At 36.5% G+C, this 16400-nt stretch overlaps 1 protein-coding gene across 2 annotated transcripts in view; it reads left to right on the forward strand.

Annotated features, from left to right (window-relative positions):
- The first annotated feature begins 255 nt into the window (after nucleotides 1-255).
- LOC142643585 (serine/threonine-protein kinase TOR) overlaps nucleotides 256-16400 on the forward strand; it is a 90356-nt gene continuing 74211 nt past the window's right edge. For both annotated transcript variants that reach the window (XM_075818272.1, XM_075818273.1), the window contains exons 1-10: nucleotides 256-661; nucleotides 1180-1518; nucleotides 1601-1675; nucleotides 3444-3616; nucleotides 5429-5527; nucleotides 14505-14664; nucleotides 14802-14945; nucleotides 15090-15259; nucleotides 15356-15560; nucleotides 15638-15832. In XM_075818272.1, coding sequence (XP_075674387.1) covers nucleotides 512-661; nucleotides 1180-1518; nucleotides 1601-1675; nucleotides 3444-3616; nucleotides 5429-5527; nucleotides 14505-14664; nucleotides 14802-14945; nucleotides 15090-15259; nucleotides 15356-15560; nucleotides 15638-15832 — 1710 coding nt within the window. In that variant the 5' untranslated portion in view covers nucleotides 256-511. The remainder of the gene's footprint in view (nucleotides 662-1179; nucleotides 1519-1600; nucleotides 1676-3443; nucleotides 3617-5428; nucleotides 5528-14504; nucleotides 14665-14801; nucleotides 14946-15089; nucleotides 15260-15355; nucleotides 15561-15637; nucleotides 15833-16400) is intronic.

Below are 16400 nucleotides of genomic sequence, written 5' to 3' on the forward strand. Positions count from 1 at the left end.
ATGGTTTGACCCTCGCATATATCATGAAATTAAGTCAACAATTTTTTTTTTATTCTAAAAAAAAAAGTCAACAATTTTTAATTTGCCTACAAAATTTCTCTATTTGGTAGATAGATGCTAAGATTATAATAGTACAAGATACCTCTATTGTAAAGTATCAACAAATTAAAAAAAAAAAAAAAAATCAACTTCCACCCAAAAAAAAGAAAGACCCAAAATGAGAATGTGTTTGGGGTATGCACTTTTCACGCTCTCAAAGAGTGTAAGGTTGCTTCTTATTACATAGACAGAGAGAAAGAGAACGAGAAAGAGAGAGAGAGAGAGGTCCACACACACTAGGCTGTCAGCCACGCGTACTTAATAACGGCAAACCGTACACAACGGCTTTCTTATACTTCGATGCCTCAAAGATCTGAGTGATCTCACACACAAACAAACACAGAGAGAGAGTGAGAGAGAGAGAGTTTAGATAGATAGGGTTTAATTAGGGTTTCCAATTTGTGGAAGCCACATGGCCTCCACTGCACAGTCCCTCCGCTTCTCCGCCGGCGCTGCTGCCGCCGCCGCCGCCGCTGCAGCTGCTGCAGCCGGTGCCGGTGCCGGCAGCTTCGACGCCCTCAGCCGAATCCTCGCCGACCTCTGCACACGTGGCAACCCCAAGGTAACAACATCCCCCAAGTTTTCTTCTTTCTCTCTCCCTGCTTTCCGTTTGGATGCTGAGAAAATGAATTAAAATTCTTTGCGTTTTGAGATTTTGTCTGATTAGGTTGCTTTGATAGTTTTAAAAATTTGTTTTCTTGCTTTCTGATTGGTTCCCTAGAAAGTGAGGGAAATGAAGGGATTTTTTTTTTTATTATAATTTTTTTGTTTTAATTTCCTCTATAGTTAAAAGTTACTAAGAAACAGTGAGAGAATCTGATGTTTGGCTTTTTCATAGTTTATGGAAGGCTTTTAAGCTTTTTTTTTTGTTTGGGATGCATTATCTTTAATAGAATTCAATTTCTGTGCATTGATTGTTTGTTAAATTTAGTTTCTGTTCTGGCATTATCTCATAACTTTATAATTGCTTATGATATGGGTATGTGTGTTTTAACTTATTTGCTACTTTAGTACCACTACTGAGTATAGTTGTTTGTTGATTTTTACTGAAAATTAAAAGCTTTGGCATTTTATTTGCAGGAGGGGGCTTCATTGGCTTTAAGGAAACATCTGGAGGAAGAAGCTCGTGATCTTAGTGGAGAAGCTTTTTCTCGTTTCATGGATCAGTTGTATGAGCGAATTTCCAGCCTTATAGAAAGCAGCGATGTTGCTGACAATTTGGGAGCTTTAAGAGCTATTGATGAGTTGATAGATGTGGCACTTGGCGAGAATGCCTCCAAAGTTTCTAAGTTTTCTAGTTACATGCGGTATGTGTTTGAGGTAAAGCGGGATCCTGACATTTTGATCCTTGCTAGTAGAGTTTTGGGCCATCTAGCTAGGGCTGGTGGAGCAATGACTGCTGATGAAGTGGAATGCCAGGTTTGTTGTGTTCTTCACATTTGGTACTCTGTAGTGTGGTTCTTTAGGAGCACTAACTGTCTGAAGCCTTTTGTTTTCTTAGGTAAATACTGCTCTGGATTGGCTTCGTGGGGATAGGGTAGAGTATCGCCGTTTTGCTGCTGTCTTAATCTTGAAAGTAAGTGTACCCTTTTCATTTTTGTGCTTAGCTATTGACTAGCATAAAATTATTAAACTAGGGAAGTTCTCTCTCTCTCTTTGAAAAATAAATGGAATTTTGATTCATGATATTGTTGCTTACAACTAGGTGACATCTTTTTTGTTTTTTGTTTTATTTATTTATTTTGATAATGGCAACTAGTTGACATCTGTTCTTAGTTTACTCATTATAAGACCATTGCATATCATCTTGGGATGTTTTATATTGTTAGACAATATGGTTGGGCACTCGGTCTCAAAATGGCTGTCTTGGGTTTGACTAGGAGCTCCCTAGTTCAAGTCCGGGCACCAGCACTTTGAAAAAACTCCCTGGGCCAGCGATTTACCCCGCTATGGGCACAGTCGTCGCGAACAGTGATTAGTTTCTGGTTGAAAACTTTGAGGAAATACTGTGGGAAACCAAAAAAATATGTAATTAATTGCATTAGAGGAATGCCAAAAGGGACTAACCCTAGTACATTGCTCAATTGATACTTCCTCCTTTCTTAATAATGGGATGTTGGGTGAGGTTGTGAGTTCAAGATCCATTGGGTGCGTGTAGAACTTACCAAAAAAGAAAAGAAAAAGAAACTCCCAAAACAAATACTAACATAAAAGTTCAAAAGATCAAGAACTCCTACGTGTTCAAAAGATAGAAAGAACTAGGAGCCACCTTCCAATTATAGAGGGAACTCAAGAACAAAAGCTTCAGCTTCACATCCATCTTTAGTAATTTACACCCTTTAAAAGTACCCAAATTCCTTTAAAGGTACCCAAATTCCCCTCTCTTCAAAGACTCCACATTATACATGAAGAAACTACCTTCCAAATATAACAAGTAGATTGTCTACCGAATGTCCTCCTTTTAAGATGCCAATAATTCAACTGGTGTTCTTGGTTGACCCATCTAACTTTGAACAAACAGAGCACAAGAGTTCACATTTCCCTTTTGATGTCACAGTGAAGAAATAGACGATCCACCATATTTGATTTACTCATGCAATACCAATTTGCAATGATTATTCCCCTCATTCTCAATTTCTCAGTCATTAGAAGTCTCTTCAGAGCTGTTATCCAAGTGAATTAAGGCTACACTTTGTGGGCTTTTACTTTGATTTTTTTTTTTTTGTATAGGTAATAAGACTTTTATTGAAAAAACTGAACATCATGTTCACCATGGTGAACACTCTAAATAAGAAACAAATACAACAAAACCAGGAACTTAAGTGAACAGAATGTAAGAATTTAGAAATTGAAATACAATTCGTACAACCCCAAATACGAGCCCATTGAAACATAATACCGAGGAGAAGAGATTTTATGAGGTCTAAGGGTCTCTCATTGTCTTCAAATATGTGGGTATTATGTTCCTGCCAAACCAACCACATTAAACATGCCGGTACCATATTCCAAATGGTTGATAGATGCTTTCCAAACCAATTTCAAGACTTGCAACCCACAACCTTAAAGCCTTATTGTAGCTTATAACCTCAAAGCCATGGCTTCTAGCAAGAGTCGAAATAATTTTATAATCACTCTCCTGTTGAACCTTGGTAGAATATAGTGTTTCAAGAAAGCAAACCAAGGATTTTTAGTTCACTGTATTGCATTGCTCCAAAGTTGGGGTTTGAATGAAAGTTACAAGTTGACCATCCTGTTCTTCTCTCTATGTAGAAATACTCCTTTATATTTTAATTAGTTTCCTCTTGCTGAGAATGTGCTTGAGATATTTTTTCTTTGCATTGTAGGAAATGGCTGAAAATGCTTCGACTGTGTTCAATGTTCATGTACCTGAGTTTGTTGATGCTATCTGGGTTGCTCTAAGGGATCCAACATTGGCTGTTCGAGAGAGAGCTGTAGATGCATTGCGTGCTTGCCTTAAAGTTATTGAAAAGCGTGAGACGCGTTGGCGTGTGCAGTGGTTAGTCCATAATTTTTGATAATATATTCTTCAATTGTGTTTTCTGTTTTTATTTTTGCTTGGTTTTTTTTTTTGGGGGGGGGGGGTAAGTAGAGGGTTTGATTGTAGTCCTTTCTCTTAGGTTATGGCCTGTTGTCCTTACACATGGGGTTCTTATGGTCCACTCAAAAGTCAACTTTTCATTTGATTATTAACACACACACACACCCAATGTCGATAAGCTTGTGCCCCTTGGTTTGTTGCACTGCAATTACCTAGGTGGTACCTTAACAATTTTTTTTTCCTCTTGCGTCGATTGTAATTCATATTTTTGTAATTTTGGAGGCTATCTTAGTTATTCACTTTGTGTACATGAGGTAGTTCATCGTCATCAATAAAATCTTATTACTTGTAAAGAGTTTTTTATTATTATTTTTATTTTTCATTTAAGTTACTAATTTGGTCCTCCTACTGCTAGGTACAGTTTACTATTTATATATATATGTACTACTATTACAGTTTAATTTGGGCCTTATCAAGTCAATTTCATCTTTGGGTCTCCCTCTATTTAAATTAAACAAAATTAGTTGATGTGGCAAATGAAGCACATGTCAAATAAAAAAAGAAGAATAAGTTATTATGGAAAGTTTAAAATTTTTAAAATCAGATCAAGTTAAGGGACTAAATTGACACACTTAATTGTTGTGGGTTTAACCTTATTATTATAGTATTATTATTTTGTCATAAAGGGGCTAAATGCCATTAATGCTAAAGGTATTATTATTTTGTCATAAAGGGGCTAAATGCCATTAATGCTAAAGGCCCTTTGCATTATTTCTCTTATGCACATGCGTGCGTGTACACATTTTTTTATTGTATAAAATGGATTTATAATACGTATTTAATAGTTTCCACTTGTTTTTAAATTAGTTTACATTTCTGTGGTATTTCTGAAATATTTCCAAAATGTTTCTGTTTTTGGACAGACCCAAACAATATACTGAAATGGTATTTTGTTCCTTGCATAAAACAAACAAATTGTCAGAAAAAATCTGGCATCAAGTCATATGATTTTTGGAGTGGAGCACATATTTTTAGTGGGGACTCTGCGTTATTTTTCCATTGCAAGAGTGGAATATTTCTGGCTGTTTACTTGACTTTAAGTTGCCATTGCACATGCTGCTTCATTTTTATCTTCCTTAAGGTCATGGGTGTTGACATGTGTTTTCTCTATTTGGAATGCTTGGGTTATGTTGAGGCGCATCGTGAAGCTCTTAACTAGTTGGCTTGGGAGGTATATATGGATTTTAGATCTTCATGTTGTTTGCCAAGAGCCTTGTAGCTCAATTGGTTGGCATCTTTGGTGTTTCCAATAGAGACATCTAGGGTTCAAATCGCCCCACCCCCAACTATTGATGTATATATATATAAAAAAAAGTAATGCAGCAATATGGAGCTTGATCCCCCATTGCCTTAATGTGGGGTATTTGGTGGGACACGAATGCTTCAACTTTTGAGGGGTGCAAAAGATTGGTTCATGATCTGAAGCTTTTATTCTTTAACCCTTTGTTTCAGTGGGTAATTGCTTCGGGTGTTTCTTCTTTTGCTACTTTGCTTGTCTTACTTGATTGCTGCACTTTTCATTCTTAATTGTGTTCCTATTGTATACCTCTTGCGTACATGGGGAACTTTTCTATTTTGTTTAATAAAATTTTTCCTTATAAAAAATATCCTTGTTAAACTTATTGTGTTGGTACCTTTCTTTCTTCTCCTCTCCTTTCCTCCTCTTCTGATGCATGTAGACATTGAGTTCTATTCTCTCATTGTTGACAGGTATTATCGTATGTTTGAGGCTACACAAGATGGATTGGGTAGAAATGCTCCTGTTCACAGCATACATGGTTCTTTACTTGCAGTTGGGGAGCTGTTGAGGTTGGTGAAGATAATTGAATTTTACTTGTTGATGGCTAATATGATTTTTTAGCTTTAATAGAATGGAGGGATCAATTTTCTTCTTCTTCTTCAATTATTTTGAACGCTTTTTGTAATCTCTGATATTGTGCTGATGTGATTTTTTATGCTGTATCGGCACAGAATTCAATAGTTACTAAGGGACTGTTTGGATAGCTCATAACTCATATCTCAAAACCCATCACTCAAACTCATAACTTATATCTCTATTCTCAAAATAATTCAAATCTCTCTGAAATTTGTGTTTGGTTACAAAACTAAGTTATATCTCACACTCTTATCTCTAATTTTGGCAAAATGGTGGAGCCCACCCACTGCCCCTTTTCTTTCATTTTCTCTCCCTTCCCGCAAAACCCAGCTCATGCTTCTCTGTTGTTGATTCTGTTAACAGAGGCTTTACAATTTGGGTGCTAGGGAGATTGTTTCAAGTATTGGACCTATTGGGCGTAACGGTATGAAAGGGATACCAATCCAGCTGCAGGGGACAACTGTGTTAGTTTGGCAAATCAGTTGGCTCAATGTTATTATGCTGAGCATCTTTTGGAAAAGTAAAAGGCAGTTAAACTTAAACATTCTTTAACAAAATGATGAATAGCCAAATTAAAATTTTTAAGAAAATTCAATACAAAAATTCGAAAGAATCCTAGACCATCAAGATCTTCTTTGATTGAATCTTGACCTCATTTTAATCCATAAGCCAAAAAAACCGAAGCTTTCAAACTTCAGCCTTTTTTAACAGAGAGAAAAAATAAAGAAGAAAAAGAAATTACAGAGTTTCGAGGGAGAGAGCCCTGCTGGTCACAGATCTAGCCTCCCCTCGATCAAGCCTCTCTTCGGTCAGCAACTTCCTCAGCTGGATGGGCTCTCTTTGGCTGGCCAAATGCTTCGGATGCAGCAGATTTTTGAGAGGAAGGGAAGTGAGAGGAGGAAGAGAGAAGCTTGTGGAAGAGTAAAGGAAAAAAAGAAGAACTGAAGCAGAGGAGAAGAGGTCTGAAAATGAAAAAGAAAAGAAACAAAGAAAAAGAAAGGAAAAAAAGCCAACGGTAATATGAAGTAGATGTGACTATACACTGCCATTGGGGCCCACCAGTGCAATATAATTACACTTTTGCCACTAAAATCAGTTATCATCATTTGGAAACTCTCAATTTTGTTTCCGTTTCTCATTACTCAAACTCAAATTTTTTGAGTTTTGAGTGATGAGAACAACACTCAAAAATCTTCCCAAACAAAGTTTCTTCTGTGGGTCCCACATATTTTGGGTTATGGGTGATGAAAACTGAGTTATATAACTCAGTTTTCACCCAATCCAAACACCCTCTAGTTATTCTCATATATGGTAGCTAAAAGGAAAACATCAAATGGGTCAAATTTTAGTAAGAATTATATCAATTGGTGCACATCTTTCATTTCAGATAACTTATGGTTGATTGTTTAGAATAGTGCTAATTGTGTTCTCTCCTATTATCTTACAAGATAAGTTTAATTTTGTTTCTGGTTAAGCAATTATTATCAGGGAAATTGTTTAGTGTGAAGGAATTTACTTCAGAACATTAAATCAGTGTTGTTGAGCTTAGACAAGTGTCAGCAAGCTGAGACCAGAGCGGCTAAGGCACAAATTGACTAGAATGAGAGATGTAGTGAGAAAGAGAGGACTGAGAGTGACGAGAAAGATCCGGCATTCCAGAGTGAGGGAGATTGATTGAAATTTTACAGCACTAAAGCTTGATTGACAGTTCGTATTGATGAACTGTTTGCCCCCCCCCCCCCCCCTCCTCTAAAAAAGAAAAGAAAAAAGAGCACCTATACCATCGTTGAACTTATCCCCTAGGAAGCATAGACATGGATATGGGTACGACACAATGACACGAGCAATTTTGAAAAATTATAACTTAACACAGCGTTGGTATGACATTGGTATAACACGGGTATGACACCCAAAATGAAGTTTTCATGCGTCCTAGTTATCCCATTAGTAGACTGGTGCTGTTTGTGTAGGTATAGTGGGGAGTTGGTGGATCATTTGCTTATTCATTGTGATTTGGCCTATTGTGTGGCCATGTCTTTAGTCTATTTGGAGTTAATTGGGAGATGCTGTGTAGATTTTTTAATTTACTAATTGGTTGGTGAGATTGGTTTAGTAAACTTTCCTTTGTGTTTGATGTTGCTTTTGTGGTGGGAGTGTAATTCCTGTACCTCTGAAGATGGGGAAGTTTTGGAAGTGCAGTTCAGACTTTCATTTCCTAGATTACTTTATGAGTGGTCAACTGTCATGGGTCTCAGTGATAGTGGTACTTGCTAATTGGATATCTTTTACTTCTAATTCTTTGATTACAATTCTTTAGCATATCTTTTGCTTTGTATTAATCATGAGGTTGTATTTTTGGAACAAAATCATTTACCTATACAAAAGAAAGATTCACCAATGGATTACAAGAGAAATTTAATTAGTCCATGAAATCATAGAAGAAAATTGAATGCAGCCAAAAGCAAGTATCCTCTCATACGAAGTTCCTAGGTTTAGATGATCTGCATCGTTGAATGTTCTACACCATTAAAATTCAATTAGTATATGAGGGGTTCCTAGATAATCTGGCCTCCTTGAGCTTTTCCTAGTTCTGGGATTTTTTTTTTTTTTTTTTTTTCATGTTGTTGTCTATGTCCTTTTTCCTTTCTTTCTTGTTTTTCTGTGTCCCTCTGTAGACAGCTAGTGTATGGGAGTAACTCATTTTCCTTGGCTTTCAATGAAATTATTTACTCATAAAAAAAAAAAATTCATCAAAATCATTTCTTAGGTGGAGGTTTAAGTGAATCAATCCATTAAAACCTTTGCTTAGGTGGATGGTTAAATGAATAGTACCTATTTCCCTTTCAAAACCGAGTGACACATTGCACTAACCGAGTGAATAGTACCTATTTACGGAACATAAAGTCTATTGCTCACATCCGGATGTGCTGAATTTTCCTAAAATCTCTGATGACAAGGTTGGCTGGTTGGTGAGGCCTTTTGATGATTTAGAAGTTTTTGGGGTAGTTGAAGACTTTGAGGTGGATAAAGCTCCTGGCCTAGATGGTTTCCCTATGACTTTTTTCCAAGCTTGCTGGGATGTTATCAAATTAGATCTCATGGAGATTTTTCAAGTTTTTTTTTTGAGAGAGGTTAGTTCGAGAAAAGTTTAAATACAACCTTTATCTCCTTGATTCCCAAAAAGTCAGATGCAGTAGAGGTGAAAGATTTTCGGCCTATTAGTCTAATAGGGGGGGGGGGTTACAAAATTATTGCTAAAGTATTGGCTAATAATAGGTCGAATGAGGTGATCAAGGATGTTATTTCGGAATCTCAAAATGCTTTCGTTAAGAATAGGCAAATTCTAGACTCATGTCTCATTGGAAATGAATGTTTCGACAGTAGGTTGTGAGATCAGGAATTCTGGGGGTGTTATGCATTTTGAATGTGGAGAAGGCTTATGATCATGTGAACTAGGGTTTCTTAATGTATATGCATGAGCGGCTTGGGTTCCCAGAAAAATGGAGAAAATGGATTTTTTACTGTATATCCACGGTCAAATTCTCAGTTCTGATTAATGAAGCTCCATGTGGTTTCTTTGAGAATTATAGAGGCTTATGACAAGGTGATCCTTTTTCTTCATTATTATTTGTTGATGTTATGGAGGCAGTTAGCAAAATGATGGATAAGGCGGTGATAGAAGGTCGATTGTCCGGATTTAGTGGGTACCTCCACAGGTGATCACTTACAGGTATCTCATCTCCTCTTTGTAGATGATACGTTGGTTATGTGCGATGTTGATATCAACCGAATGCTGTTTTTGCGCTTGATTTTGTCATGGTTTGAGATTGTATTGGGATTGAAAATTAATTTGGATAAGTCTGAACTAGTTCCTGTGGGAGTGGTTCCAAATTTTGAGATGCTAGTAGATGCGTTGGGTTGTAAGCAGGGCTCACTTCCTATGAAATGTTTAGGCCTTCCATTGGGTGCAAAATGGAAAGATAGAGCAGTTTGGAATCCTATCATTGAGAAGCTGGAAAGGAGGTTAACTTATCTCCTTTCCCTTTTTCCAGTTCCAGCAGAAATAGCATATTGTATAGAACAACTTCAACGAAATTTTCTTTGGGGTGGTTTGGGAGATGATTCTAAACGTCACTCGGTGAAGTGGTCCAAGGTATGCTCTCCAATCCAGTCTGGGGGTCTAGAAATTCGAAACTTGAGTTAGTGTTGTTAAAAGCGCTGAGTGCACTTAAGCGCAAAGGCCTCCTGGAGCCTAGGCGCAAAGCGCAAGCGCGTGCCTGATCAATGTGAAGGGCACATTTAAAAAAAAATTAATAAATTTTTTTTTTAAATTATTATTAATGATCAATACAATAATCAAGTGATCAATTAATCATATAAATTACAATAAAACATTTTATATAATTTATATAACATTTATATAATTCTTTTGTGCTTTACAAAATATATGCAACCATGATATTTGATGGTCATGATTACAAAACATGGTTGAATCAAAATAGAAGTATAGAGCCAAGAAGGCAAAGGCTAAAAAGTACTAGAATGTTAAGTAATTTTATCTTTGTGAGTGTCTGATTTAGTGTTTGTTTGTGTGGTTGTGGTTAAAAGTTCAAAAATATTTAAAGAGATAGGCTTAGGTGTATGGTAGCACATCACACTATTAGTTTTTATATATTAAATCAATGGCTTATATCAAACATATTTATATCTAATGGCTAAAAATCAAATTAGGAATTAAAAAAAAAAAAATTACAAAAAGCTCAAAAAAGCGCGCTTTGCGCTTAATAAAAAAGCTCAAAAAAGCGTGCTTTTGTGAGGGCGCTTCGCTTTATAGGGAAAAAGCCCCAAGGGCTTTGCGCTCTGCGCTTAAGCGCGCTTTTAACAATGCTTTGAGTATGTGTTTTCCAGATTTATTCAGAATCAGTAATGATAAGGAGACTTATGTGGCTGATCTCATGTAGTTTCCTAATGGGGTTCTTTTTTGGGACTTAGAATTCCTGCAAGAAATTCATGATAGGGAATCAGATTCTTTGTTTGTTTTTTGGAATGTTATATATGGAGTTTCATTGAGAGGTATTGGTGAGGATAAGATGGGTTGGACACCTGCTAAGAGTAAGGGTTTTGAGGTAAGTAGTTACTATCAGGCTTTGTTGGGTGTATGTACTCAATCCTTCCCTTGGAGAAGTATTTGGAAGCAAAAGGTTCCTTCTAGAGTTGCATTTTTTGTTTGGACTGTAGCTTTAGGAACGTTCTTGACTATTGATAATTTATGTAAGAAGAAGGTGTTGATTCTAGATTGGTATTATATGTGCAAAAGTAATGGAGAATTGGTAGACCAACTTTTACTACATTGTCCTATTGTTTATGAGTTGTGGTCTATGGTGTTCACCTTGTTTGGTATCCACTGGGCGATGTCAAAGATTGTAGTTGAGCTCCTTGCTTGTTAGCAAGGAAATTTTGGTCATCATCATAATGGTGTTATTTGGATGGTTGTCCCTCATTATTTGATGTGGTGCATTTGGCGGGAGAGAAACAACCAGTGCTTTGAAGATTCCGAAAGGACTATAGCTGATTTAAAACTTTTCTTCTTTAAAATCTATCAGACTGGATGTCTATTATAGGAAGTCATTCTATTTCTTCGGTCTATGATTTGATGGATGCTTGTAATTTATGTATTTGATTATGTTGGTCCTTGGCTATATACTTCCTGTATGCTCGAGTGACTCATTATTAAGTTCTTGAATAAAATTTCCTTTACTTATCGAAAAAAAAAAAAAAAGCTAGTGAAAGAATTCTCAAATAATGTACCACATGGCAAAACCTTTTGCTCTCGCACATGAGGTTTTTGCTTTTATCTCTCTCTCTCTCTCTCTATATATATATATATATAGTTGTGCTTGGGCTGTCCTTTGAGACCTTTGTTTGCTAGGAAGCATGGACACTTGAAAAGAGTCTCTACGTATTAGTTTTATTGGATGCTGATACTGCTTTAACATAGCTTGATTCATGTTTGATACGTGTTTTCAAATGGATTTTCCCCCTTAACTTATATAAAAATAAAAGCATGCATCTGGGATACAAAAGGACATGAACAGGACACAGGATGAGGGACACGGGGTGAAAAGTGAGAAACCAAATCTGGAAGAAGCTCTCCAATACTTAAAGTGAACTTACTCCTACTTCTGCTTGTCAAAATTTCTCCCTGTTTTACCGTCTTAATCTGAAGCCCCTCACTTAGACATAAACATAAACCCAAACAATTGTTTCCTATGATAATCAAAACCACCATCTATGTGCCCGAGAAGCCTTGCTGGTTGATTTCTACAAGGAAGGCATGTGAAAATTGATTACTAAGGTTGTCTCTAATGGCATCTGCCACCTCAGCTTTACTCTCACCAACCAAAATAAAAGAAAATGATCTTTGGCTATACAAGTGGCAATGACAATGACAATGAGGTTTAGGTCAAGGTCAAAACCCCAAAGAAGTACTAAGATGCACCTTGCAGCTTAACTGATCTATGGGCTTTTCAATAATTTGGAGGCAAATAAGCATTGTGGAAGTAGATATATTGAATATGAGGGAATGGGGGGTTTTATAGGTAACAGATAATGTATACAGACAAGTTGAGGAGCTTGCTCAAACAACTATAGAAGGTTGAACACCAAGATGGGGACAATTGGTTATAAGGAAATTAAAGTGACTTTGGGGGAGAAGAGTAAGAACGTGCAATATCATAGCCCATAGTTGTCTATAAGCAATTCTTGGATAAATTCTTAGGGTAAGTTGCTTATAGATAGTATGAGATGTGGGTTTAAATTTGCAATGCTTATTATTTAATATTTAAACAAAATTTAACATGATATATACACAGATATTATATATGTATATATCATTGATTGATTAATGTATTCTATTAAATCATATCCTAGTTTTTCAAGGATTTCCATGTCATACTTGTTTCATATTGTATCCATGTCCGTTGTTGGTACCAATGCTTCCTTGTCATAATGATGTCATACACTTAAAAAGAAACAAACCTAGTTAGTTTTTGTGAATGTCATGATGGGTTGATGAGTATAAGGGTTCGTTTTTGTGAATGTCATGATGAAAGTGGGAAGTTTGACATTCGGTCTTTTTATCATAAGATTCGAAATGTAACTCTTTCTACTTTCTCTTGGAAGGGTATTTGGAAAGTAAAGGTTCCTGAGAGGGTGGCATTCTTTATGTGGACAGCAGCTCATGGTCAAATTCTGACTTTGGATAACCTTATGCTTTGTGGTCGCCCTTTGGCGAATTGTTGTTGTATGTGTTGTTGTAATGAGGAATCTGTGCTGATTTTTTGTCCGGTAGCTCATTCTTTGTGGATGTATATGCTTCAGTTGTTTGGGATTGATTGGGTCATGCCAGGTTCAGTTGTAGACTTATTATTTTGTTGGTATCATTGGCTTGGGAAACATAATTCTGATATTTGGAATTTGGTTCCAGGCTGTTCAATGTGGATTATTTGGACTGAACGGAATTGGCATTCTTTTGAGGATATTGGGAAATCTCTGGCTCAGTTGTTAGATTTATGCTAGCAGACCTTCTTTGCTTTTTTTACTTTTTGTTCACTATCGTGAATCCTGTGTATTTTTCCAAATATTCCTTTTTCAATGATATTTTTTCTTACCTATCCAAAAAAAAAAAAAAAGAGTTTTAAGGGTCCGTTTGGTTGGAAGGGTGGAGAATTGGGAGGATAGAAAATGGGGAAATGATTGAAAAACGGGAGGATATAAGAGATTTAGTTTTATCTCATATGTGTTTGGTTGGGAGGATGAAAAAGTGGAGAAATTGAAAACTTATTTGTTTGGTTGAGAAGAAAAATGAGAGTATGGAAAATGAAGTTAGTATTATGTCCCTATTAAATATATTAAAAAAAAAAAAGTAACGCTTTTTTTATATTAAAAAATTGTGTATGGAAACTTCATTTTTTATTTTATTTTTCTTTTTGTTTTTAAAAGAGCACAAGGCAAAGGATCCAAATATAATGGAAAAAAAAAGAACAATGAAAATGGAAGAAATGTATAAATTGATAAATTCAAAGAGAAGAAAAGGACAAAAAGTGAGATGAGCACCCAAAAGAAAAAAAAAACCAACACAGAAATGGACAACGAAGAAATGAACAAAAACAAAAAGAAGAGAAAGAAAAGAAGCTGGTTGGCTAGGGGAAGGAAAATTTCGTCCACAATACACCTCTTCCCCCTTTTCTTTTGCATTTTCTCCCCAATTTGGGAGATTAAGTTTTCGTGGGCCTGGAGAGAAAATAGCTAGGCCCCTCCAATTTTCTATTCTCCTCTCTTCCTAACCAAACACCACTCCCACCTATTTTCCCCTCCCCTTTTTCCATCCTCCCCAAAATCATCCCAACCAAACATAATCTAAGTTTCGCCTGACCTAATAAGCTGGCCTAAGATTTGTGCATCGATTTAATTTGGAGGCTTGTATATTGGGAATTTGGTGGCGGAGAAAAAATATGGCATCCTATGGGGTGTGTGGTGCTCTTTGCGATCAATGGTCCCTGTGGTTTACATACTTATCAAGAAAATAAAAAGGTCAGAATGGGTTCGGAGTATGGAAAATTATGTGGGGGGTCAGGGAGGTTCGGTAGATTTGCTAGAATTAAGGTGGCAGATGGTACATGTATTCGTTTATGGCATGCTGTTTGGTGTGGGGATTGAAAATCATTGGAGGCCTTTCTTCTATGAAGTTAATTACTTATCGCAAATTTTTTTTGCACATACTAGACGCTGGTAAGATAGATAAATATGTTACGGTATTGTGTCTCATCTTGATATGCTAATCATTGCCTCATGCAATCCTTTAAATGTAATAGTTTGTGACTTAGATATAATTGAATTTCATAATGGCAGGAATACGGGTGAGTTCATGATGTCAAGGTACAGAGAAGTTGCTGAAATTGTCCTAAGATATCTAGAGCACCGAGATCGGCTTGTTCGCCTGAGCATAACTTCTCTTTTGCCTCGCATTGCTCATTTTCTGCGTGATCGATTTGTTACAAACTACTTGACGGTTTGTTAACTTAGCATCATTTAAATTAAAAAAAAAAAAAATTTAACTGCAGTAGCTGGCAGTAAAAATGTTGTGTCAAACTTTATGTTACCGTTGTTGCCCAAATGACGTGTATAGGGGGATGCAATTTCCTGCAGATATGCATGAATCATATTCTAGCAGTTCTGAAAATACCTGCTGAACGTGCCAGTGGATTCACTGCCCTTGGGGAGATGGCAGGTGCTTTGGATGGGGAACTATTGCACTATTTGCCGACAATTACATCTCACTTGCGTGATGCAGTATATCTTCTGACCTTGCTTTTCACTATAATTTTGGTTTTCTTTTGGTCACTTTTCTATGCAGTTTGAGTTTTGGTTGGTTTCAGCAATATCAATCTGATTGTGAACGTGATATCTGACTGTTATCAAACTTTTTCTCTGTAGATTGCTCCACGTAGAGGTAAACCCTCACTTGAGGCTTTGGCTTGTGTTGGGAGCATTGCAAAAGCAATGGGCACTGTTATGGAACCTCATGTTCGTGGTCTTTTTGATGTTATGTTTTCTGCTGGTCTTTCCCCTACTCTTGTAGAAGCCCTTGAGCAAATAACTATCAGGTACAGCATGTTATTCCTGAACCTTCATTCTCATCATTTTAGGAAGAAATCGTTCTAGGGGGTTTTAATATTCCTTATCATTGGATGTCATTCCAGTATTCCATCTTTGCTGCCAACTATTCAAGATCGGTTGCTTGATTGCATTTCAATGGTTCTTTCCAAATCCCATTATCTTCAGGGAAGGCCAGCTGTTGTTATGGGAAGAGGAAATATTATGAACATCCCTCAGCAGACTTCAGACCTTAGTGGTTCAGCCCTAGTGCAACTTGCTTTGCAGACTCTTGCTCGTTTTAACTTCAGGGTTTGTCTGCAAATTACCATCCAACATTTATTCTGGTTGCTTCTTCAATTTTACTAAGATGCTAATGTGTGGTGTAGGGCCATGACCTTCTTGAATTTGCAAGAGAGTCAGTTGTTTTATATCTGGATGATGAGGATGGAGCCACACGAAAAGATGCTGCCCTATGTTGTTGCAGATTAGTGGCAAATTCTTTTTCTGGTATAGCATGTACGCAGTTTGCCCCTAGTAGGTCGAATCGAACCGGAGGAAAAAAACGGCGTCTTGTTGAGGAGGTTTGGCTTTTATTATATTTTTCTGTTAATATAATTAATATCTGTCACAGACAGTATTTTTTGGAGAAGTTTGTTACTATTGGTGTCTTATGTTTTTAGATATTTCACAATAGCCTGTTTTCTAAATTTTTGTTTCTCATTATGCGGCAAGTTTACATTAGGCGTCAAATAGTTTCAAATGTACTTTGTTTGATATTTTCCTCTTCATTGATTGAAATAAGCTACTTTTTAGACTTCTCCTTGTAAATTCAATTATACAAGTTTCATAAAACTTGTAGTATAATATCCTTTATTTTGTTTTCCAATTATTTCTTAATGTGCCAATGTGTGTTGGTACATTAAGAAACTAATTTACCCGCTTATTTTCTATCTTTATTTCCTATTCCTGCAACTGTGGCGAACCAAATTGAGAAACTTCAGGGGAATTTCTTATGGGTGGCATTGGAGAAGAACCAAAATTCCATTTGGTTAAATAGGCTACTGTTTGCAGTCCCATTGCTTTGGGTGGCTTTGGGATAAGGAAGGTAAGACTTTTTAATGAAGCTTTGCTTGGGAAGCGGGTATGGAG

Source organism: Castanea sativa, chromosome 7 (assembly GCF_040712315.1).
Source record: "Castanea sativa cultivar Marrone di Chiusa Pesio chromosome 7, ASM4071231v1".
Classification (NCBI taxonomy): Eukaryota; Viridiplantae; Streptophyta; class Magnoliopsida; order Fagales; family Fagaceae; genus Castanea; species Castanea sativa.